This window comes from Platalea leucorodia (assembly GCF_965183815.1).
Source record: "Platalea leucorodia genome assembly, chromosome: 5".
NCBI lineage: Eukaryota > Metazoa > Chordata > Aves > Pelecaniformes > Threskiornithidae > Platalea > Platalea leucorodia.
In genome coordinates this window covers 91664905-91688858 of record NC_138827.1, presented here as the reverse complement: position 1 = coordinate 91688858, position 23954 = coordinate 91664905, and the positions used below count along the sequence as shown (strand labels likewise).

General features: G+C 42.2%; 3 protein-coding genes across 13 annotated transcripts in view; 2 read left to right on the top strand and 1 right to left on the bottom strand.

Moving 5' to 3' along the window:
* FAIM (Fas apoptotic inhibitory molecule) overlaps positions 1–4679 on the top strand; it is an 8627-nt gene extending 3948 nt beyond the window's left edge. For both annotated transcript variants that reach the window (XM_082311978.1, XM_082311977.1), the window contains 2 exons: positions 1097–1146; positions 2616–4679. In XM_082311978.1, the coding sequence (XP_082168104.1) occupies positions 1097–1146; positions 2616–2765 (200 nt within the window). In that variant the 3' untranslated portion in view covers positions 2766–4679. The remainder of the gene's footprint in view (positions 1–1096; positions 1147–2615) is intronic.
* The window catches only part of PARP9 (poly(ADP-ribose) polymerase family member 9), a 16418-nt gene extending 241 nt beyond the window's left edge, over positions 1–16177 (bottom strand). The window contains exons 1-12 of one of the 10 annotated variants that reach the window (XM_082311966.1): positions 16067–16105; positions 15535–15574; positions 14536–14709; positions 13627–13865; positions 12682–13514; positions 11032–11259; positions 10731–10949; positions 9407–9482; positions 8573–8947; positions 7586–7734; positions 6909–7083; positions 4774–5678 (exon numbers count right to left, since the gene is read on the bottom strand). In XM_082311966.1, coding sequence (XP_082168092.1) covers positions 5371–5678; positions 6909–7083; positions 7586–7734; positions 8573–8947; positions 9407–9482; positions 10731–10949; positions 11032–11259; positions 12682–13514; positions 13627–13642 — 2379 coding nt within the window. In that variant the 5' untranslated portion in view covers positions 13643–13865; positions 14536–14709; positions 15535–15574; positions 16067–16105 and the 3' untranslated portion in view covers positions 4774–5370. The other 9 variants (XM_082311967.1, XM_082311972.1, XM_082311968.1 and 6 more) reach the window with 9 other exon arrangements.
* On the top strand, positions 16169–23954 carry DTX3L (deltex E3 ubiquitin ligase 3L). The gene is made up of 5 exons (XM_082311974.1): positions 16169–16385; positions 16673–16893; positions 18824–20365; positions 21110–21327; positions 22963–23954. The coding sequence occupies exons 1-5, from the start codon at positions 16211–16213 to the stop codon at positions 23030–23032; spliced, it is 2226 nt and encodes a 741-aa protein (XP_082168100.1). The 5' UTR covers positions 16169–16210; the 3' UTR covers positions 23033–23954.

Sequence of the window (23954 nt, the reverse complement as noted above, 5' to 3'; positions counted from 1 at the left end):
AAAAAAGAAAAAAAAGGTTGGAAGGAGTTGTGGCTTCTGTATCCATAGAGCTGCCATAGCAAGGCAATTCTCCAGGTGAAGCATGGTACAGAAGTGTTATCTGCGATGTGATCAAACCCGCTGTGTGTGTAAGTTTGTTAACCGGGTAAGCAGGCTTTCTTCCAAAAATCATAAGCCAAAGTCAAGGAGTCTTGAACTGAGGAAGTGCAACAATGTTGTTCTACATTTTTGATAGATTAATCAGCATCCTTTTTTCTGCATCACTTCTACAAGTTTATCACCTCTACAAGTCTTCTGCATCACAAACTACAAGTTTATTTTAAAAACTTCAGATGACGTTTCTTCACTTTCTTAATAGCAAGGCAATACATTTCATCTCTTCTGGCCCCCTTTCCCAAATACATTACAAGCAGATGGGAGGAAGGGGTCCCCCGAGGAATTTGTCTGTGGCATCTAATGGGAAAATTTGCACTTAGGTATTGCTGTATGGTTAGACCTGAAGACAAGAGATCTTGGGCTACGATTTCTTCTTAAGCCTCGGGACAGAATGAACTGCCCTAAGATGAAGAGGGGCAGGGAAGAAAGACAATTTTAATGCCAGAAACAGATTAGTCTCCTTACAGGCTTTTAATCTCCCTATGCTTACTTAAAAGGCAGGCAGCATTCAGCTCTCTACTGATATCCTGTGGATGGCGGTGTCAGTAATGTGAATTCTAGAGCAAAGTAATTTAAGGAGGATGTGCTGGGAGAGGTAAAAGAATATTCTGTTTCAAATGAAAAAAAAGTCTTAAGATTGATATTTAAAGTGGTACTTGGGTTTTCAAGGAGATTTTAAGAATACAGACAGTTTGATGGATGTTAAATAATGCTGCTTTTGAATTCAACCAACCTGGAAAAACCCATTGATGACAGAGCCTCCCATCTCTCCAATATAAGAACAAACCCTGTAGCACAGGTACTATGGCTAATTAGGAATTTCTTTTGGGAACTGACAGTAAAATTCAACACCAAATTTTTAAAATTCCTAGATCTTCTTGTCTGTAGGGGGGGAAAATATCTTGCTCTTTCTACTTTTTGTTTTCTTTTTCGTTCACAGAAAAGGACACTATGGACGTGTGGTGCAACGGTCAGAAAATGGAAACAGCGGTACGTGATCATTTCGGAAGGCTTTTCACGGGCTATGGCTAGATCACCAACGCCTAGCAAAACGAGCCACAGAGGGGCACGTTACCTCACTTTACCACCAAGTATGAGCGTAGGCCTAGCCAGCCAGTACACTATGAGTCTGTTCCGAATGTCCTTCGCTGTACTTTACAACTGACAGTATTTCATTTAGGATGCCAAACATCTATCTGTTTAAGGATAAACAATGCTTTTGTTTACACTTTTTAGACAAGCAAAATAAATCTTCTGGGTCGGTTGTCCAGGGTTTTTAGGGAGAAAACTTTCGGGGGAGCGGGAGGGACCTGAGTTTGATGCGGAGTGTAGAGCCACCTCATCCAAACCTGCTCGTGTTAGTGGTGACTGAAAGTTGAAGACATGTAGTCTGTTATGACTCACGATTTTTTTCCACCTGGAGATGGTCCCTAACACTGAGGGCTTAAGAGTTTCATTGGAACAAATCAAATCTTTTGTCTTTCTGTCACATCTGCATTAATTTTTAGAGCAGGTTGACAGCTAGAAGGCTTTATCTATTCGCTGTCTTTTTATATTATGATGGGTTTCAATATGCCTATTATGTAGGCTTCCCCATCCTTGAAGGATGTGCTTTCTTACCAGAGGGTTGCCAGTGTGATTACCACTGCCGCAAGTAATCCCCTGGATGAGTACAAATTGTAAAATCAACAGTTTTGCTATACTTGAGAAGAGGATGAAAAGATTGACCAAATGTTTCTTCGGTAATGAGTGGAAGAAACGTCCTCGCTCAGTGAATCAGAACTTCTGCTCTTGATGGTTCTCAGCCTTTTCTATAATGCAATAAATGCACTAGGAGATATTCTTGCAAGCTACGAGTACAGGTTTAGTTGTGCAACTGTGCTCGCGTTAGAGCGGCACACAGATTTTTCTGCTCTCCCAAAGATCATGACAGAAACACAGCCGTGTGTGGCAAAATCCGTAACAAGCAATTATAGAACTGCAGCAGGAGCTGCGCATCCAAAATACGCAACTGTTGCACTCAATTTGGGGATCTCTGTGGCCTGCTGTAGAAGGCACCACTAAATCCTTCGTGTTTTACTGCCACTTGAGTGCAGGTTTGTGTGGTATTTATTGGCTGTACTGCACAGCTCGGAAGGGAACTCTCTCTTCTGTTTTTGTTTTACTGACCTGGATCAACGATATTAATTCACAAGCTCCAACTTCACCATTTCTGATTATGTGAAATTCTGGTTGTCATCTAATACCCACAAATCTTTAAGTGGATGCCTTGACAAAGCCCTGCCTGAGATTCTGCAGCCTTCTTCCGCGTTTGCGCTGTATTTGTCGCAGGTACCTACAGCTGCTCTCATTGTGGGAACTAGAAGTGTTCTTGACTTTGGAAACAGTCTGATGCACTCAAGCTTTTATTTTACTGAAATAGCACATGCCTGGTTTTATTCTTGTCTCCTTTCTCCCAGGGTGAATTTGTAGAAGATGGGACTGAAACTCACTTCAGTGTTGGTGATCACAGCTGTTGCATTAAGGCTGTCAGTAGTGGAAAACGAAAGGAAGGAATTATTCATACTCTTATTGTGGATGACAGAGAAATCCCAGAGGCTGTGGAGTAGCCTCTAGTTAACTGATTATTGTAGGACTGAGATCAGGAATTTTCAATTACTGTGGTAATTATTTTAATATGTACTACTTGGTACATCTAGTTTGTGCTGGGTTTATTTTCTAGTTTCTGTATATGAAATTATTCTTTTTGAGGACCAGATGGAAATCATTATTTCAACCTCTTACATTACCAGTTTTTAAAAAACTATATGTACATATAGAATATATATTATATCGTAAAGTGCAGAGAGCACAGGTGAACATAAGTAGAAATGATATACTAGAAAAAAAATCTCGCTATAATAAAATGCAAGATAAATATTCAGTAAGACTGAATCTTTATAAACTGCGGGTGTGTGTGGAGGGAGGAGAAGCATGTGCTGGGCATTCAAGTAAGCTGTTAAAATTTTCTCAGTAATTATTTTTTCTATTAAACTGACTACCAACGTTTTTCAGGTGTGGTTAAGAAGAGTTACAAAGTTATTAATGAAATACATTGTTACCAGTACTTGTGCAACAATATTAAAATAATACTGCACTATGAAAACTGTTCTTTATTCCGAGCAAGAGAAAAGATGTTACCTGGTGCCAAAAAAAATTATTTGAGATTTTCTGAAAACCGATGCTTGTTAGAAATTGTTGGAGTAGTTCAGAAACTGTACTGAGTTTTTTCAAGAAAGAAAACAGAAAAAAAATAGTTCCTGCCATGAAATTCTTTTAAAAAAAAAAAATGAAACCTCTTGAAGGAAGCTGAAATAAGAGCTTATTCTTGTTCAATGCTGCCTAACAAACCCTAAATCTACAGCTATGTGTTTTCCTGGCAGTAGTGTGTGAATCAAGAAACATGAGGAAAAATGGGACAGAAATAGAGGAGAAGAATTTGTTGCTTAAATGGAAAAGTTAGAATACAAATAGGCTAATTCTGTTGTCAGCCTTCGAGCAAACTATCTAAAAGCAACCTTGGGATTTCTGTGAGAACAAGACTCATATGCATTAGATGGTTCTTAAAAGTTTGGGGGGGATCCCATTTAACGTTACACTAGAGCATAGGCTTGCACACTACAAAAGCTACCCTTTTGCAACAATGTATACATAGCTAATCTTAAAAATAATTAAAAGGTATTATTAAATTCATTTAAAAGTTTGTTTTGCAATGGTTCAAAAAATTTTCCACTTGTAACCTCACTTAGAGTTCAGAATTAGACTTTTGTAACTTAATTTCTTTTGGACTTGTGAGTGGTTCCTGGCACTATGACTCCTGTCTTGGGAGCTGCAGGTGCAGTACGTATGTGCTGGGAATTCATTAACAAATTATTTTGAAAAGTTTTATTAAATGCTAATTTCATCTGTGTTTTAGGGTTCAGACTGCTCTCCATTAGTGCAGGGCTTTACATGTGGATGAAATGCTTTTCATATGACAATGTCATTTTTTTAATAGTTTTATGCGAGCCTTTCTTCTCCCCAAATAATTAGTTTTAACCATGGATGACTTTTCAGTCTAGAAGCAGATGTGACGTTCACAGAGGAGCCTTAACTTCTGTATTACAGCACTGTTACAAGCCGTTTGGGTGTTTAGTTAGGGCCATGACTGGTGGTTTTCAATGCTTCAGATTGGACAAATCTGGTAGTAGCTTTTAGTTTGGGGCAACAGACTTGTTTTAAACCCTGGTAATGTCAGACATCGTTTCAGGCTTCAGTACAGAAAGTTTCAGAGTACCTGAGAGCTGGACTTTTACATTGAAGTGAGTATAATAGCTCTTAGGCTTTTCCGTTTACTGGCTTCAGGTCACTACAGAAGCAATGTGGGGATATCTCGCTACAAGGCTGACGCTGTAATCTTTAAAAGATATTGGTAAAGGTAGATTAACTGAAGAGTAATTTCAAGCTGTAGCTTGAACCAGTTCTCTACTATTTTGTAGCCTTTCAAAGAGATCGAACACCACTGAGAAAGCTGAAGCTCAAATACCGTCCAAGTCACGTTCTTAAGACTATATGGAAGAAGAACAGGTTAGCTGACAGTGTCATTCATACTTTTTATTTTGAATACATGTAGCTATAATGCTCGGAATCTCTTACCGATAAAAACTTAACAGCAACTACTGTTAGAAATTATGAAGTATTGCCTTACATTTGTCATAACTATGTGTCCCTCAGTGGGGAACAGCTTTCACCTGATACATTCACCTGTTTAAGTCAAAAGAAAATTTAAGAATCAAAGGCACAACCAAGATTTCTTGGGTTTCACTAATATATGCAATATCTCAGATTAAGAAAATGTACTGGAAGAACGACAACCTACGCAAACATCAAGTGTACAGTCACGTGCGCAGAACACTTTAAGGCATAAAGTAAATGACCAGATAAATGTTAAACTGTATTTTGTGATGCTTTCCCTTCTGTTTCCATTCACGGATAATTTTGTTCTAATCTTCTTAAGGTGTTGCTTACTTTTTTTGTTCATGGGTATTTTGGAGCACTTTGCATGAGGCACTTTGATCCCAGCATGTTAGTAGGTAGAGCATCCTCTTAAAATCTAACTACTAGAGTTTGTTCTGAGGGGGTCTTCACAACAGCTATAGTTCTGATTAATTCTTACTCAGGGTGCTGCTGGTTTCCTCAGAGGGCCATATACCTCTCCCTCACTTGGGAACAGGTCAACAAATACTGTGGAAGGGCCCCAACACCGTTGCAAATGACAAAGGTGTCAGGATTGTTTACATCATCTACTAAGCTGTCATATACCTTAATGGCATCCCCCTCCACTGCTGGTGGCATAATATAAGACGGCTTGCCTTTAGTGTACAAGCCCGTTAATACCTCAGCCTCAAACACGTACATTTTAGAGTCTGTTTCCCACATATCTTTACCCTCGATGAGGCTTTTCGGGTTCCTTTTAAAGTAGATGCCAGCTCCGTATTTCTGTTCTGGAAAGAGAAAGAAAAACTTTAAGAAGGAAAAAAAAAAAAAAAAAGCCTTTAACAATTGGTTCTTTTGGGGTGGTAGTACTAAGAGAGTGCTTCTTGATGCAGTATGACATTTTATGTTACCGCTCAAGGCGTGCTATCCTTTCGGCAGTAAATTTGCATTACGTGGCCCTGATGCTAGCCCTGACCTCCCACTGGAATCGTGAGCAACGACAGCTGATGGCCATTCCGATTTAACTGTTACTCCAGTGGCGACCGTTCGGATTTAACTGTTAATCCAGCGACAGAAACATCAAGGTATAATGTACTTATATAAACACTTCTGTCGTCATGTACCAGGGACTCTGATAAGCACCAAAGAAGGGAAGTTTTTAGTAATGCAAACTACAAAAGCAGCTTTGGGATTTATAAGGAGAATGCTGCATAGAAATGCTATTACAGTATCACATGGAAAAGTGTAAAGAAATAAAACGAGACCATCATCCTGTTTATTACTTTGAAAGAGTGAAAATGTGCCACGCACGTTGCATAGACAAGGAAGGGCAAATCTCCACTTTTTGAACGGTTTATTGCCCGACATCCTAATTCTGTACTTGACAAGCAAAATATCGCGCCCTTCACCTATTGCAGGATGAGGTGCCAAATGCTGCTTCTTTCCATTTCTGAAAAGATCTGTCTACTACGCTGTCTACTACAACATTTCATGGACACCCCAACTTTCCTCCTAGGTGTACTCTAGTTTGAGTGGCAGCCGGCTCAGCCAGATGACCTGCTGTCTGGTCGCACCCGATCTGAGCAGGGGGTGAGGCTAGATGGCCTTCAGAAGCACCTTCCCGCCTCAGCTGTTCTGGGATTCCTTGGAACACGCTTGAAAGCATCAAGCGGCTGAATGCATGTTTGCAGCAAGTAAATAAGGATGTTGGCTTTCTTTAAAGAGTGATACAACAACATAAAACTCGGACGTGGCATTATGTGTGTATCAGCAATTCTGTCAACAGTGTCTGGGCTAGGCGAGGATCCAGGCTTATCCTCCCAGAGCCTTACTGACCCCGCAGTATCAGGAAGGAAAACCAGGAAAATCTTACTGTAGATAAAAAAGTAAGCTGAGTTGACTCTAAATGCAGGTAAGAAACACTTCTTGTTTAGGAATGCCATTTTTTCTGATTTTAATCCAACTTTAGTAGTCAGTCACTCTTCATTTTGATTAAAGACGCCAGAGCAAGTTATTACCTGTTGGTGGCGAATACATCCTGTGAAATCCAGTTTGGCACACCGAGCTACAGAACTGAGCAGGCACCTGCTGGTACAACTTGTGGGTTACATTGGAGGTACCTTGTTTTTCTTCTATTTTTTTTTTCATTTGTTGGAATGCAGCAGACAAAAGAGGATTATGTATCTTTTCAATCTGTAACATAAATAATAGTGTAGTTTAAGCAAACGGAGACCAATATCCGTGAAAGCCATGAGCGCTCTTGTTCAGGCTACGTTCTTCAGTGTAAGACCCTTTGATTTATCTTATGTGCACTGACCACGTAGCGGGTAAGGTATGCGAAGCGTGCAGCTGATCCACAGAAATTCTACTCATTCTAGCATACCAATCTCATATTTCTCTAGAGTCCTATAAAGGAACATTTGAAGCATCAAGTAAGTGACAGAATATACAATACAGTTAAAAGGATTTCTCAGAATTTAACCACAATTTTTAAGCGATCATTTGCATTATGTTTAAAATACTTTTTATTACATCTATAATAGACTACATCTATTTTAAGGATGAGGCTGATTTGATCTTAATTTTTAGAAGCAATACATTGAAATAGTTCATCTGAGTTTTTTAAGCATATGTTAAACATGTTAGTTCAAATACATCAGCTGAGATTTAGTTTTTCCATGAATACCCTCTTTACCTTGAGAACACAAAGTCCAGATTTTTCAAACTGTTTCTGTCTGTCTTTAAACTCCTGAAGGTGTGATTCCACCAGTGAAATCTGGATGTATTTAGTAGTATTTGTCCTGTCAAGATGTCCTTCCGAAAGCTGACCTGCTTCTGGTTGGGCTGGATACAAATGAAGGAGTAAAATTTTCATATATCATCATATCTGAAGCAAAGGCAAGGAGGAGGGATCCAATACTTTCGTTTGGTAGTTTAGTTAAGAACAAAGAATGTTAGATACACTTCAAAGTAATGCCAGAGGCTAATATTGAGAGGGATTGAGATAGATAGATAGATAGATAGATAAAAAAAAGTATTCACTTTTTCTACATTTATTAAAGAAACGAGAGAGAGAGAGAGAGAGAGAGAGAGAGAGAGAGGATCACAGAAAAGCAATTTATCTTCTCCGTTACATCCCTCCACAGCCCAGCTTTCATATAACGGTATCTATATTGAATGAGTATGCAAACACAAGGGAAAATGGGTCACTCGGTAGCTTTTTGTAATGCCACCAGTTCTATCCACTGTTGGTGAAAGTCGGGGCCTCTGGCAGGTCCTGCAACAGCGGTCCAGCTGCAGCTAGCAAAAGTGCTCCGCAAAGGTATGTGTTAATTAAAGTGCAAATTTTGTAAGTCTCCAGTGGCCAGGCTTTAAAGTGAAGCTGTCCTGGAGGAAGCCAGCGTTACAGCTGGCTGTACGACGACGGGCAGCCCCTGTGTAAACTCTGCCCTGCTGGGAGTATTGCCAAGTGAGTAACCGAAGCTAACAAAGGCTCTTTCAGGGGCTCGTATGATAAAAGTACTATTTTACAGTAATATCGGTAATTAAAGCAATGCACAGTATGTGTGTGAACTGAACGCACATCTGTCCACTCTCAGCAATATACAGATATATGTTGCTTCATACGTGACCTTATTTAGGCACTTATTTACTTAATTGGTCACTTATTTATTTTACATACCCATTAAGTACAGCAGTTCCTCTTGTTTGGCTGTAGTCTTCTCTTGCATGCGAAGCAGTAATTTTTCAGCTGCGAGCACTGCATCAGTCACAGCATCAGGGGGGCCCTGAAATTCCAGTCTTGCTTTTCCACCTCGCACTTCTTCCGATACACGTACGCTAGAATGCTGCTCTTGAGACAGTTCTGCAAACTCATTTTTACCGAGGCTAAAAATGTAGTTGTTTTCAATAATAGCACGGTGACTTTCCTGAATTTGTACCACACTTTGGATCCATGATTCTGCTGCTTCCAATGCTGTACATGTGTTCCCTTTAAGTTCAATAGCTACTTCATTATTTGCAGTCTCTTTTATGCTTGGACTGCTTGACTCTATACCTGGAAGAAAGATTTTTTTTTTTTTTTTTTTTTTTAATACAAGTGCATTGGAAGAGTGAAGCGCTTTCAAGTGCTGTCACAAATTCCTATACATAATCCAAGATATACAGTGCAAGAAACACACTACTCATCTGGTATGCTCAAAAAAAAAAGAGATTAGATACCAGGGAGTAAGGTTTCCAGGAAAAAAAATAACACACATGCAGAATTTATTTGCCTTCTGCTAAATGACTTCCAACAGGTTAGGCACTGACAATTTTTATGTTTGAAAAATCTTATAAGGGACTATCCAGTTCCATTCCTATTCATGTAAAAATGCAAAGCACTCACACATTTTTGCCTCCCCCTCTCCCCAAGACACATATGCAAATACGAAGTTCTGTCTAAAGGAATGTGATTTCAGATTCTCAAATCTGGAGTGCTCATTTACTTGAAATGCCCCTTCTCTTCATTACTTACTCAAATGATCACTTCTGTAGTAATATTGCTTCTTTTCCAGTTTGTGTGCTGCCAAATAAATTTTTCTCTGGAAAACCTTGAAAGAGAAAAGTTGCGGAGCAGTTTGCAGTCTCTGTTGTCAAATACGCAATTTGTCCCTTCAAAACCCTGTTAGATAAGCAGTTTACAGCTGTAGTTACACCACCCGCCCCCCATTCTGAAATTGTTAACAGCTGACATTTGTCAGCTTTTCCCAAAATGTTATTCCTGACAATATCACATGCATTCCTGTCCTTCTCCGTCTCCTAAGGTAAGACAGCTTACACACTGAGTGGCACCTTTACCAACTCCTTGTGGCATATCCAGAATTCATGGAACCACAGTAGATAAAGGTGTTAATTTCTTGCGGTTTAATGCTGATGAATCCTTACTCAGTTTTAAGATCCAGACTGTTCTCCTGCCTTTACCCCAAAGCTCCCCTTCACGATCGCCCCCGGAAAGCCTCTGAGAAGCGCTGCTCTGCTAGGTAGTGGATTTGGCATCTGGCAAATTGCCTTTCCTTCTTTTTTTCAGCAAAAAGAGTTTCTGCTGTGCCCTGATTATCAAGGGATTAAGTGATGAGCACATAGCTGTCATACAGCTTCCTTTGGAGTGTATGGGACTGTTACAGAACATGGATCTGATCTTAGAATCACAGAATCATAGACTGGTTTGGGTTGGAAGGGACCTTAAAGATCATCCAGTTCCAACCCCCCTCCACCTAGTTCCTGCACCTGTTGAAAGAATGGATGGTTGAAGTTAAATGGGAACAAAAGCAAACTCTACTTTTATTGTAGATGGCTATCTAAAATAGTTGTGTATTAATCACATCGGCCAAATATTCAAAAGGTGGGAAATGGCACACTGCAGTTGAAATTACCCAGTGTCTGTCTGCAACCCTTTTGTCATGTTAGGTTGTATAATTGATAGTCTTTTGCCCTAGGAACTTTGTAGAAAAAAAAAAAATAGTTAAAGAAATTTCCCAAGGAGGAATAAGCTTATTCCCTAATGAGTTAAGAGTAGACTCTTTCTTATAAATTTGCTGGTAGTCATGGGCATTTCAGAGCTCCCTCCCCTTGCTATCAGACCACAGGGTGAAGACTTCAGCTTTAGCAAAGAGAAAATAAAGTTTTGTAAAGATTAATAATACCTGTTAGTGAGACAGATAGTTTCATAAAGGGACCTGCTGCTCACAAATGTTGTAAGTAGTACGGAATTCAGATTATCTTAATTTCTAGTCATCTGCGGGAATCTATATCTACAGTTTGGGGTTTTCCTTATTGGTAGTTAACAACAAATTTGTTACCTGATAGGCATTGAAGTCATCTGGGCAAACAACAACCTGCACATCTATCTTCTTCTCAGGGTGTGCCCTGGCAAAATTTAAAACCTGTTCAATCATGATATCTGCCACTGTATCAAGAGGCAGCATTAATGACCAAATCCCATTTGCTGGAAAAGAAATTGAGGGAGACTGCAAGTCCTGAATGCGATGCAGGCATCTCGTCACTGCAACTTTTAATTCCTGCAGGAAAAACAAGTGGTTTAGTCCTCCTCACATCACTCAACATGAAAATCAATTAAAATCCAATCTAACTGATCACCACCTCACACGGTAACTCCCTGCGGCGGTATTGCTGCCATACAACGTGCAGCACAAGCTCGCAGCGCAGATTGTACCCTTTTGTTACTATGAGTTCCTTATAAGACGTAGAACATCTAAGATGAGACTCAAATTCATCCTGAAGAGCTGAACCCGCTTTTTGCAGCAGTCCTCTTGAAGCTGGAGGATAAAGCTCGCCATTCAGAGACACAGAATTAACAATAGCTGTAGTCTGGAAGAAAAGAGTGCAAAGTTTCAGTATACTTCAAGTTTACTCTTTCCAAGCTTTGCTGCTATAGCACTCTTTCTAGGAACAATTCCTTTAAAAAAGCCTGACTGCAGCAGATCAACTGTTTGAAAGGTTCTCTTACTACTACTAAGGGCAGCGCTGGAATACATTGAAGTATGCACCTTCTAGTGGCGGTAAATGCATACATTTTTTTTCAGTGCACATAAGACCTGTTCAAGTCATCGGAGTGTATTCAACAGAATTATTACCGCAGCTATAGAAGTGACCCATATGCGCCTCATCAAATGCAAATCTGCAGCCAGTTATCAATGAGCAGGAGAGAACTATGGCTGTCTCTGTTGTCCCAGCCCACGCAGACGCTCCCTGTGTTAGGGTAGCGAGCACTCGTCACCAAACTAGCGGGGTCAGTGCACGCAGGGGAACTGCAAAGCTGTGGTTGCTTCCAGTGCCCGGTGGAAACAGGAGATTCCCATAGTAGGTCTTCCATATTTCAAATTAAATATGTAAAATGCAAAACACTTGTTTATAGAATGCTCATGACAGCAGTAATTGTTCTAACTGTAAATGTTGAAGATTATCTAAAGATACAAGAGTTTGGAGCGTATTTTCCTCATAGTCTTGAAGGCATGTGGTATCTTTCAGTGCTGTAGACAGGGTTAATAAAATTCCCCACAATGTCAACTTTGCGATCCTTTGCTCTCACCTCAAAAATATGAACTTCCTATTCAATTAAGATACTTCTTTAAAATAAAAGTTATAAATTTTTTTAAGACACAATATTTGCTGAAAGCAAACGCCATTCCTGTGACGTAGCTTCCAGTCTAAGAGCTCTGTTGGATTACTATGACTAAACTCATGTACTTTGCATCAGATTCTCTAGCTAAAAAGTTAAATGAATCCATTTAAATGATGCACTTTTTAAAGGTAAGGTGCACATCATCTGTATAAGTTATTTTCAGCTCTTTCAGTGTTTGCCGAATAACTCCAGTAGGGACACCTATGAGAACATAAATTATAGGAAAAAAAGCAAGGCAAAAAATAAGAACAGACTTCTAGGGGATGCATGATAAAATGTGAACTCCCATGATGTTATAATAAGAAGATAAACATTAACATGGGGATATATTATTACTAGTCATCCAATCTTTAGCTGCTTCCTATTATCCCATAACAGTATGTATACAAAAAAAGAAATAAAAACATTCTAATGTTTAATACCCATTTAGAAAAAAACCCAAACACCTCCTTGCCACTATAATTTATTTACCATTTGTAAATTCTCATCAGGATAAGAAGAGCACTATTTAGTGGACTAATACAATACGTGTTCTGAACTCTCGGGCTCCAAATCCTGCAAAGACTTGGAGGCAACTCCATGTTGAACGTATTACGGGACAGACTTACTTTCTGCTCTTCAATGAGTCCTCGTATGATGCGCAAGCGAATGCCTCCATGTTTGATGAAAGATGAAGACTGGCTTGGTGAAGCTGAAAGAGTTTCCTGAAGTGAACTGGTATCACCCAGAAACTTTTCACAGGCCTTCTTCATTTCTGCAACTGTAGGCTCATAAATGTTCACCAGGCGGATTTCCCTGAGACACCTTGGTGGATTTGCCTCAACAAATTCCTTTATAGCCATTACAATCACTTCAGCACACAAACTGAGCGGGAAGCCAAAAACACCTGAACTCACTGCTGGGATAGCCACAGACTTTATAGCATTTTCTGGAGCACTAACGTACTTTAGAACATTCATAATAGCTTCCCGAAGTAGGTGACAACATCTTTCCTTTTCATAAAAGGTCCACTTTGGACCAACTGCATGAATAATTTTCTCACAAGGAAGCTTCCCTCCACCTGTCACTGCTATTTTGCCAGCTGTGAGTTTTCCATGCCTTTGAATATAAAGATTGCTTTGCTCTTGTATTTCTGGCCCTCCAGCATTCACAAGGGCTAAGGCAAGGCCTCCTCTATGCTCTAGGTATTCATTGGCTGCATTCACCAAAGCATCGGCCTTGTGTCTTGCGAGATCATCCTTGCAAACACAAATTTCAATTCCTTGTTTTAGTTTTTTCCTGTATACCTCAGTAGTGCATTTTGTACTTTTGAAGGTCAATATACAAGCAAACTTTTTGTAAATGAGATTACTTAGACATTCCCCTCTTTTCTTAAGAACTTCATAGGCATCTTTATTGATGGGGATCATCAAGCTGTCCTCATCCATTACCATGCTTGGCCCTAGGATACAAAATAATATAAAGTGAAATCCAAGATACTACTGTCAAAACATTGCTTTCTATATAGAAGTGTGGTTTATAGCTCTCAATTTTATCCTACTGTCATTACTTACCAATATTTGTTGGCATAGTCTGACCTTCTCCCTCCCCTTTTCATAGGCTTAGAAAGCCCAAGTAAGGAAAGACCTCGGTGTTGTTCATCATTCTGTTCAAATTAACCTCCCCACCTAGTAGCTCCTTTCCCACCCTTCCTCAAGACTTTCTCTTCTTTCTTTCCAATGCCGCATGAATCACAGCAGTATGAGTTTCAGGAAAGTGAAAAGTTCAAGTGCGCTCTGTGAGCTTAACAGACCTGGATTCCAAGAAACAGTCGGTCATGCTTTCCACTGTTCCCTGTAAGCCTGTGAATACTTTCAGTTTCATCTTTTCAATCAACAACCAGCTCCCTTCTGGTAACTGAACACAGGCAGACACAGGAGTGGCCAGCTGTTGATCAGTGTCCTCAGAGAGACCACACACCCTCCTCTGAAGCAGTCTGTCTTCAACATTATTTTCTTCTGACCTGGCAGATGTCAGACCTGGTGAAATGTGCCCTGAGCCCCCAAACAGCCCCCAAACACTCAGAGCCCTCTCAGCAGAGGGATTATCAGCATATAGCCTGCAGGTCCCTTGGGCAAATACCTTTTCCTTAGAAGCGGCTGATCGCTTCTCTTACCCTGTTCTTCCTCCAAAGGCACTAAACAATGACAACAACAAAATCACTGAGCCTGTGGTGACTTGAGGGTTTGGGTTTGCCTTACTGTTTACCTGAGGAGGAAGCTTGGTTAAGATGTGTCTCTTCCTGCTACTTGTTCTTCTCTCTCTCTCTCTCCTACTGTTTATTCTCCCCACCATTAGGCTGACACAACTAACCATTGTCAGGGACATAGTCTTAAATGAACCAGTGACATAATCCAAATTAAAAAAAACAAAACAACAAAACAAACTGCACCACAAAACTTAATTTGATTTAGAGCACCAACCTCAAAGACTGATGCAGCAGCACAACTGAATGGACTGAGAATAAATGGTGAGAAGGAAGAAAAAGGAGCAGACAAGTGTGAGAGGAACGTCTGAAACAGATGCTGTTACAGGGCTGTGTTAACTGGCGGCAGTGCCACTGCAATGCTGTGCTGCATTTGCCGCTGAAACTCCAGCTGAGAAAGCAAATGTGAAAAGCCACGCCATAATCAGGGCTTCAAAATGCTTGTAAAAGCAGAAAACACCACTTCTCCCCCCCTCCGCTTGTTTTGCTGAGAGGGCTGAAGCCTGCCTCTGCCCTCTCCAGGCCATTCTTAGCAGTTTGTTACTGGTTTCCAGCAAGGTCCAAGGGTGAGTACCGCAGGCCTTTGCAGAGTCAGCGACTCACAGCCACGCCGGCAGAGGAACACTTGCCGATATGATCATTTAACCGTGCCACGGAGATCTTATGCTGAGCTTTGTCTTTAATTCTGTGGCTCTTCTTCGGTCTGCAGTTAAAGCCCGCAAGCAAGTTCTTTCTTTGTAAAAACCTTATGAATTCAGAAGGGCTTTTTAAACCACTTTTTTTAGGGTACAAAAACAACGGTAAAGAGTGGGGCAGTTTTTATACTATCACTGTAGCTATACAGCCCTCTCCTGGCAGATGTCAGCAGTACTATATGCAGTAGTTACGTTAATTAGCGTAAATCAGTTTGTATGAGTTTAATCAAACTTTCCTCCAGGGTATGCTACCTACTTGTAAAAAGTCTAATGTTTGGCATGTATAAGGTATACACACTGATTCATCGAAACACTTCTGAGCTCTTATTTTTAAGAGAAATGCAAGCAAATCCTGTTGAAGTAATCAATGATAACGTCAGTCCATAACCACGTCCAATGCATACATTTCAGGTTGCTTTTGGCTATCCCACGTCAATGTTTTCCAGTTTGCTGGCTGTCGCTGGCAATTTTCAACTTAAATACAGCAACACACTTTGCAGATGGCTAAATGAGAGGCTTACCTAAACTGCTCTTCTCTTTCGAGGTCCCTGGACTGTAACTCTATTGCAAAAAAAAAACAAGAAAGAGAAAACTCACGTTACTGCCTGACGGGCTGCGCTCCCGCAGGAGCGGTTCTGTTGCGAGCAAAACCGGCAGCAGTATTCGTACTTCGCATGAAGTTTTCTAATATTTAAAATGCTCTTCAGAGCTGAAACGACCCTGACCGGAGCACCGCGGCTCAAGTCACCCACAGCTCCCTCCGGCTCCAGCTGACCCGTGAGAAGCCAGGAAATTTCACCTCACCCCAGCGCCAGGCCAGAGGACAACGCTTTTCGGGTTCCCCCCCCGCCGCCGGTGCCCAAACGGCCTCGGCAGCGGAGTGCGTTAAGCCCCGGCGGGCCCGTCCTGGCCTGCGGCACCGGGGCACTTCCAGCCGCGGCTCCCCGGGCCCGTGAGGGAGCTGCTGCCCCGCCAAGGGCCGCCCCGTGGCGGGACGGGCGCCAGCCCCGGCCCCTCGCCCCCCCCCCCCCCGCCCCAGCCCCGCTCTGTTACCTGGAAGATCCCCATTAACCGGCGCTGCGCGGCTCCGCCGTCTCCCCCTCAGCGCCGGGAGCTGGAGCGGGGCCCGGGGCGGGGAACCGCGGCCCCGAGCGGCGGAGCGGGAAACGAAAGCGAAAGCGGGCAGCGGCAGGGATCATGGCGGCGGCGCCGCTGCTGGTGCGGCTCTGCCCCGCGCCCGAGGCCGGCGAGAAGCCGCTGCTCAAGCTCCAGAGCTACTTCCAGTCAGGGAAGCGGTCGGGGGGCGGCGAGTGCGAGGTGCGGGCGGGCCCCGAGCCCGGCACCTACTGGGTGCACTTCCAGCAGGAGCGAGGTACGGGGACGGGGGAGAGGGGCTGGGGCGGGCGGCGGGGGCCCGCGGCTCGGCGCGGCCCTGTGGCCGGCGCTGAGGGGGTGAGCGGGAAGAGGCCGAGCCCCAGCCGCCGCGGCGGACGCTGTCCGCGCGGAGGTCCCGCAGCCCTGCGAGGGGGCGGGAAATGGCCGCCGAGGGCACCATCTTGTGCCCCTGGGCGGGCGAAGGGCAGGTGGTCTCCGTGGCTGCTTGTAGCCATCGAGTTTTCAGGTAACTTTATCAGCCTGCCTGTCCCCAAATCACTGCAGATAAGAAGAACGTGGAATCCCGCACGGATCACGTCTTGGAAATCGGTGCCAGATGCCTGAAGATTGTCATCCAGCCGGGAGAAGGGGACCCGAGCAAGGGCCGGTTTGCAGAGCAGGCCTCCCCCAGCGACTTCGTCCCTCCTGGCTCCTCACCGCCTCCGCAGGAGCAGCAGGCAGCCCAAGGCCATGGAGACATGGCAAGAGAAGTCATTACCAAAAAGGTAGAGCAGCGGTAACAAGCAGCGTCACTCCTTACCCACCCCGCTTGTAGCTCCACAAGTCCTTTGCGTTGCTTTATGTTGCACTTCAATATTTCATGCCAAGCAAATATCAGTTACGTTACCTTAGTCAATACAGTGGGGGCAGGGAGCGATTTTTGAGTGCTGGACCACAGGTCACCCACACGCGTTAACAGGCAGCATGTTCTCCAGCATGGCTTTGGCATGTGCCAACCACCACGTCCTGGCAGGTTTCGGGGGACAGTATGCACCAAGGACTGCTCCCAAAAGGTGGAAAAATTATATGAGGTTTGAATCCCTTCCTGCTACGCAGACCTCTAACACTATTTCAGCATGTTTTGCACCTTCCAACAGCCCTAATTACTTCCATCCCTTACCCCGGTGTTAAAAAAATCTGCTCTGATGGGACGTAGCACAACAAACATTATTTCAGACACATTGAACTAAAAGTTATGCAGGGAAGAAAAGATCGGCTGTGTGTTAGGGACACAGGGTACAGCCAGGCTACATGTTACATGACGTGGATGTGGCTCTACCGAGGCGCTGATACCTGGCCCAGAGGGTTTACTCTGTTTTGCGGTATAGCACGTGCTAACATATTGGTTATTTGACATCTGTAGCAGTGTACTGCAAATTTCCCTATCCTTCTGTCTGTGCAAAGTAGAGATGTCAACCTGTTTGTTATTATTTTTCAGAATCCTGTTTTCTGCCTTAATCCTGAGTTACTAAAGCATGACTTTTGGGAAGTTTTTAAAGAAAGATAGTAGAGAAAACTAGGAAGTCTAATATAATGAAAGAACAATGTAGCATAACTTATGTGTGCGGTTAAAAGATGTTGTGTCTCTGTCACCCGACACTAAGGGGACAGACCGGTTCTTTTGGGGTTCCTTGGCAGAATGATGATGGCACTAAGTTGTAGTGCCATTAAAGCTTTTTCTTTTTTTAACAGGATTTTATGATTAGCATAGCATAGAATTAATGAGCAGAATAGCACAGGATTTCTACAAGCAGAATCAGTGTAGTACAGTTTTATAAGTAGCGTAGCACAGAATTTAATAGCACAGCTTAGCTTATGGTTTCTTGTCACCTAGACCGTCTGTAGATCGGGTCAAATCTTAATACTTGGCTTGCGTATCAATGTAACAATCGTCATCTAGACTTGAAAAACACAGAATACGAGTCATTGACTCAGTCCTCGGAGGAAGCAGAGGACAGTGGAGGTGTCCCTGGCCGCTGGGGGATCACGGGTCTCACTGTCCAGCACCAGTTGCGGTCCAGGTTCCCACTCAGGACTTGTAACTGCTTGATTTGATATACAGTGCTCTGTGTGCTGTTATGCTTCCCTGTTCTGTGATGGGATCAGCACCACCTGGTTGGCAGAGTGCCTGGGAGCTTCAAGGCCGGTAAGGAGGGGAGTAGTCGGCTGGGTGCCCAGGAACCTTGAGGATGATAGGGAGGGGAAGAAGAAATCTGTTTGCTTTGTCTACTTGGTGTGCAGGACCTTCAGGGCCTGATAGCGAGGGGAAAAGGGACTAATATGTGACCAGCTGGGTCACAAAGAATGGCTGTTTGCCTTATAAAGCGGTGTTACTTATGCTAATGATATTAGGAGAGGTCAGAAGCAGAGGGTGCTGGTCACAGTCGCAAACTAAGTAGGAAAGTTATTGTCTCTGTTCCTGCAGTGCTGATGACATTAACAAATTTCATTTTTGCTGCTGACTTAGAAGCAGATTGCTTTACTTACGTGTGTGTAATGTCAGTATACATGACATAAAAGAAACAGTGTGCAAATGCATCTGTAGTAATCTGCCCCTACTGAGATTTACAGAGCTTTTCCTTACTCAAAATATAGAAGCAGCAAGCAGAGAACCTTAGAAAAAAACTATTGATAATCTTCTTGTCTTCTCTTTAGATATTTCTTACAGTATCTGCAACTTTGAATACCCGTATGTTCACTGAACAGCAAAGGCAGAAAATTACCGTTATATGTCCAAATATAAAAAGAGAAGGAAATCCTGATATTGATGGCTCTGAGAAACTGACAGGAGATTTTACAGATATTGAAAAAGCTTATCACTACTTTAAGGATATCCTTGCAGGCAATGACCCAAACCATGATTTTTCACATTCTGAAAGTAAGAATGGTTTGAAAGATGAAAATTGTCTGAATACTGAAGAAACGAATGAGCTTACAGTTTTGTCAGCTCTCTATGAATATTTCAGTCATACCTGCAAAGAACAAATCAAAGAACTACGTGAACGTTTTGGAGTGCGTATAAGAAATAAAGATCATGACAATGGAACCACGTCACTATGCTTAATTTCTGGTAAAAGTCCTGCGTCAATACAAAGAGCTAATGATTTTTTTATCAGAACTTTTCAGAAAAGTGTAGAAGATCTGAAACAGGAAAAAATTCCCGTAGCAAACAGTCACACATTAAATACGACAATAATGAAGTTAAATGCTAGGTTTAGTAATCTTCTTGCCAAAGAGGAAGGGAATCAACTGCTACTCCGTGGTCCAGCCAGTGAGATTTTAGCTGCCAAAAAATTTCTAGCAGAGGAAGGTGAGAACAGCCAAGCTGAAAAGAATATGAAAATATCATCTGAACTGTACAAATACAGGAATGGAATTGAAGTTGATGCTTATGTGTTTAAATTGTTGGAAACAATATTAAGCAAAGAAATTGAAGACATTAAAGACAAATTTGATACGGTAATAGAAAAGAAAGACAGTTCATATGGCGAGAAGATGCTCATAATATTTAGGCCCAGGATCAAAACTTCTGATATGTCTTCACATGCTGCTGAAAGTTTCATCAATGCATTTCAGAATGCCTTTGCAATGTTAAGAGAAAAGCTCATCAGCTCGAAGCTTTCAGAAGATCAGAAGAAAAGATTAAACATGCTACTTAATGGAAAACAACTGGAAGATCTGCATGTGAAACTTAAGAAGAAGGAAGACAAATTCATCTTAAGTGGTTTACCAAACCATCTTTATGCTGCTGAAAAGCACATTATGAACCTTCTTAACATTGAAGACTCAACACAAACTAAAAATAGGACACCACTGTGCTCTGATCTCGGCTATCAAGAAGCTACAGGAGCATCACAGAAGAAATACCATGGCAGGCAAAAGAATAATCTTTCTTCCGAAGGACAGGCTAAGGCAACAAAGACAGAAGACGATGAAGATATTTGTCCGATTTGCATGGACAGAATTAATAATAAAGAAACACTGAGAAAGTGCAATCATGCGTTTTGCAAAAGTTGCATCAACGAGGCCATGACTTATAAGCAAACTTGTCCTGTTTGTAATGCCGTCTATGGACTCGTGAAAGGAGACCAACCAGAGGGAACAATGTCAACTAGAACGGTGTCTTCATCTCTCCCTGGTTATCCCTATTGTGGTACTATTGAGATTACATACAGTATGCACGGTGGTATTCAAACTGTAAGTATATTTAAAGATTCATAAAAGACATTTTTCCCACAACAAAGCCAATATTGAATATAAAATTAACTATTTTTCCATCATTTTAATGCACGTCCAGGAGAGACATTTTTCTGTTCTGTACAAATCTGCAAGTGTTTAAATCAGTATTTTTGGGTGCAATTAACTAATATAGTAGGAATTAGATAGTCAAATGGTAGTCCTCCATTTTATATGCACCAGCACAGAGCTACCTGTCTTTAATTTGTACATTGGGAATAACTGAACTGAAATCTATAGAGTGATATCATGTAAACAAAATTTTGCGAGTATAATGAGGATTCTCTGAGGCATTCTCCTAGCTGCTGACACTAGTGGACAAAAATGAATAGCGGGCTGGCTTGTAAGCTTTCCAGGTGAGAAATCAGCTTACGTTATGTGCTTAGAGTCATGACTAGGACTGAAAATGGGATAAATGACAAAGTCAGGGGTGGGGTGACATGCATTTGAGAGAGCAAAGAGGAAAAACCAAATTTAACAATGGATGCATGATTGATGACAAGAAAATGTGAATGAAACTTATGTGAAAGAAATTGCCTAATGAGGAAAAAAACACCTCAAAGTCAGTCATCAGTCGTGCTATGTCCTCTGAATCAAAGACAGGATAAAAAGTATTGCAAAAGCTGGGATGTGTGATTTTCACACTTTCAAAGCATTTGTGGTATACAACGTGGTTTCGTTTTGTTTTGTTTTTCTACAAAACAGAGCAACCATCCAAATCCAGGGAAACCTTATAGTGCAACTTGTCGAACAGCATATTTACCTGACAATAAGGAAGGGCGAGAAATTCTGCAGCTCCTTGGAAGAGCCTTTGAGCAAAAATTGATTTTCACAGTGGGGCAGTCACGTACTACTGGCGCACAAGGTGTTATCACGTGGAATGATATTCATCACAAGACCTCCAGGACTGGAGGACCTACCAGGTAAGTAGTCTTCTCTTTATGTAATTTTATTGCTACTCACATGTGGCAGGAAGGCTACCCTGAATATTCTCCACATTAGAGCTTTCAGATTTTTTATAGCGGTGCAAGCCGTTGGCAAATCTAAAGTATCTGTCCTGGTTCGTCACTAACAAGGTGATTGTGGAATGCTCCATGGGTCCAGACTTGAATTGCCTTCACCCATTTGGACAGTTGGAACAAGGATGAGCTTAGTCTTCTGTTGCCCCTCAGGCCACTCATTCACCAGTGAGTTGTGTAAAGTACCTACCCAGTTAATAACTACTCTGATGAGAAACTAGTTCTAGTACAGGACAGGACAGCGAGCTCTTGATAGCAGCTAAGGTTGGAATTCTGATCTCAGCCTCTTCTGTTACCTGCTGTTTTGCACCAGGAGGTGCTGGTCCATTATGATCCCAGCAAAGATGGCGCTCAGACTCTGTAGAATATGATTTAAAATTCTACTCATTAAAGCTAACAGCAAGAAGAGAGAGATTGCAGTATAGATATGGTTATGTCCTTTTAGATAGGAAGGAACCCCGAGTTGCGCAGCATTTGGTGGGCCTCCGATCAGAGCACAGGATGCCATGCTGATCCCGTCCGTAGAAAGGGTTACCACGTTTTGGTTGTTCGAGCTATTACAGGATTTTCTTAGTAGAAGAGAAGTCTATTCAGCATTTCTTGAGGGCTTGCTGCACTTCTAGATAAAGGGAAGGACACGCAGGTGGCATAATCACCAGTACCATGTGGGAGCTGCCCGCAGCACTTAGTAGATGGAGCTGGCCGAGTCCGTCAGGCGGCCACAGGATGGGCGCAGCACAGCAGAGGCCTGAAGGCCATGCCGCACGGTGCGGCATAGCGGGGCGCAGGCCTGAGCCTGCCCAGGGTAACTCTTACGTGGATCACTAATTCCTCAGCATATAATGGTCTTCCGGTCAGGATCACTACGTCCCACCCCTTGATGCACAGGCAATCGACCTTTCTTTAACATAGGATTAACTGCAGGTTATATCAGTAAGCTGGCTCCTGGAAAAAATCTTACAGAGACAAGAGGGAGGCTCGGAACAGTCCTTTGAAGCTTGTTGCAGCCTCTCAGGGGCAGGTGTCTTTCTGCAAGTTCTAAAGATTGGTGTCTAGATCCTCCTTCCTGGGCTAGGACCATAAAAGAGCAAAAAGTATTGGGTTTACTTTATTCTCCACTCTGCCCAGATGCTCTCCCTAGTTATCCCTTCCTTCACACACACTTTTGGTGATGCGCTGCTTATATCCAGAGGTGCCATTATATTTGTGTTTTGAATGCCCACTTGGGTACACTTCAGGTATGATTTTTAGAAAGGTGCATACCCAAGCACCCTATCATTTTCAAGTGAGACAGCAGGCAGCTTTGAAAACCAAGTTCTTAGTGTCAGTTTGGACAACCAAGTTCGGCAGCTCCTTTTCCTAAGTTTTTAGCTTTACCCTGTCTGTACCACCTCTCTGATCTGTAAAGTAGGGTCTGTTGTCAGAGTAAGAAGTAAGTGCATAAAATTTGTGTTTTAAGAGATTTTGATGGGAAGGTTCTGTAGAGCTGTCAGCTGCTTCACTGCAGAAGTAGCCTGAACAATTCTTTTCTTCTCCTAGTTTTGGTTACCCTGATGCTGAGTATCTGCAGCGGGTTCGATCAGAATTGAAAGCAAGAGGAATCGAATAAAGAAATTTGTCAGCTGCTCTGAAGTGTAATAACTGAATGTGTGGCAATTAATTCACTATTCAAGCACTAAGAAGAAAAGCTACTTCGTTCAACTGCTGTACTTTTATTTTGTAGTCAGCTAAGAAACGTAACCTTTTCTCATCAAACAATATATGTTCTTTTTACACATCGTTTACTTCCTTGAATAATGCTTCCCTATATGCGTAACCTTTACGGTATTTGGGGCTTGTGAGAGCAGCATCAGTACTTGTTGCACTTGTCGAATATCAAATTGTATATCTTACTGTACCGGTGAATCTGATCTACGCTTTTTCCCAAGTCTTCAGTCTGACCAGCAAAACCGATAGATCCACTACGAGCTTTTACTTGATCAAACACTTACTTTAGCTTTGTGTTATTGTGTCTGTCATCCTGGATAGCATCACGTAACCCATCTGCTGGAAAATTTTTAGGTAGCTGTTATAGTATCAGCTGTGATCACCCTATGATCGTTTGCTTCTTTTCCTTTTCAGGGTAGAAATGGCATTAGCAGTTTGGGTTTTAAACATGAAATTAGCATGGATGAGGTATGAGGGGGTATGTGGATGCTGCTGTATTTTTAACCGTGCAGAAGGGCTGAATGCTCAGAGCCGCATTGGAGCAAATGAAAGTAACAGCGGCTGTGGCCATCTGCGACAGTGGGGTCCTGGGTCTGTGCCTTCCATCGTGTTTAAGCTTAAATACAACTTTTAAGTCAGCTTTGCAACCATAAAACCATATTCTTCCCATTGCTTCCAATATATGGTTTAAATTGTATCATAAAGATATTTTGTTGCTACTCTGCACTGTCTAAATAGCCTGCTAATTACCTCTGTGGTGGGGTGAAACAAATAGCTTTCACTTAATGCAGCCATAATTTGTAGTGAGTTAAACCGTTTTTGTT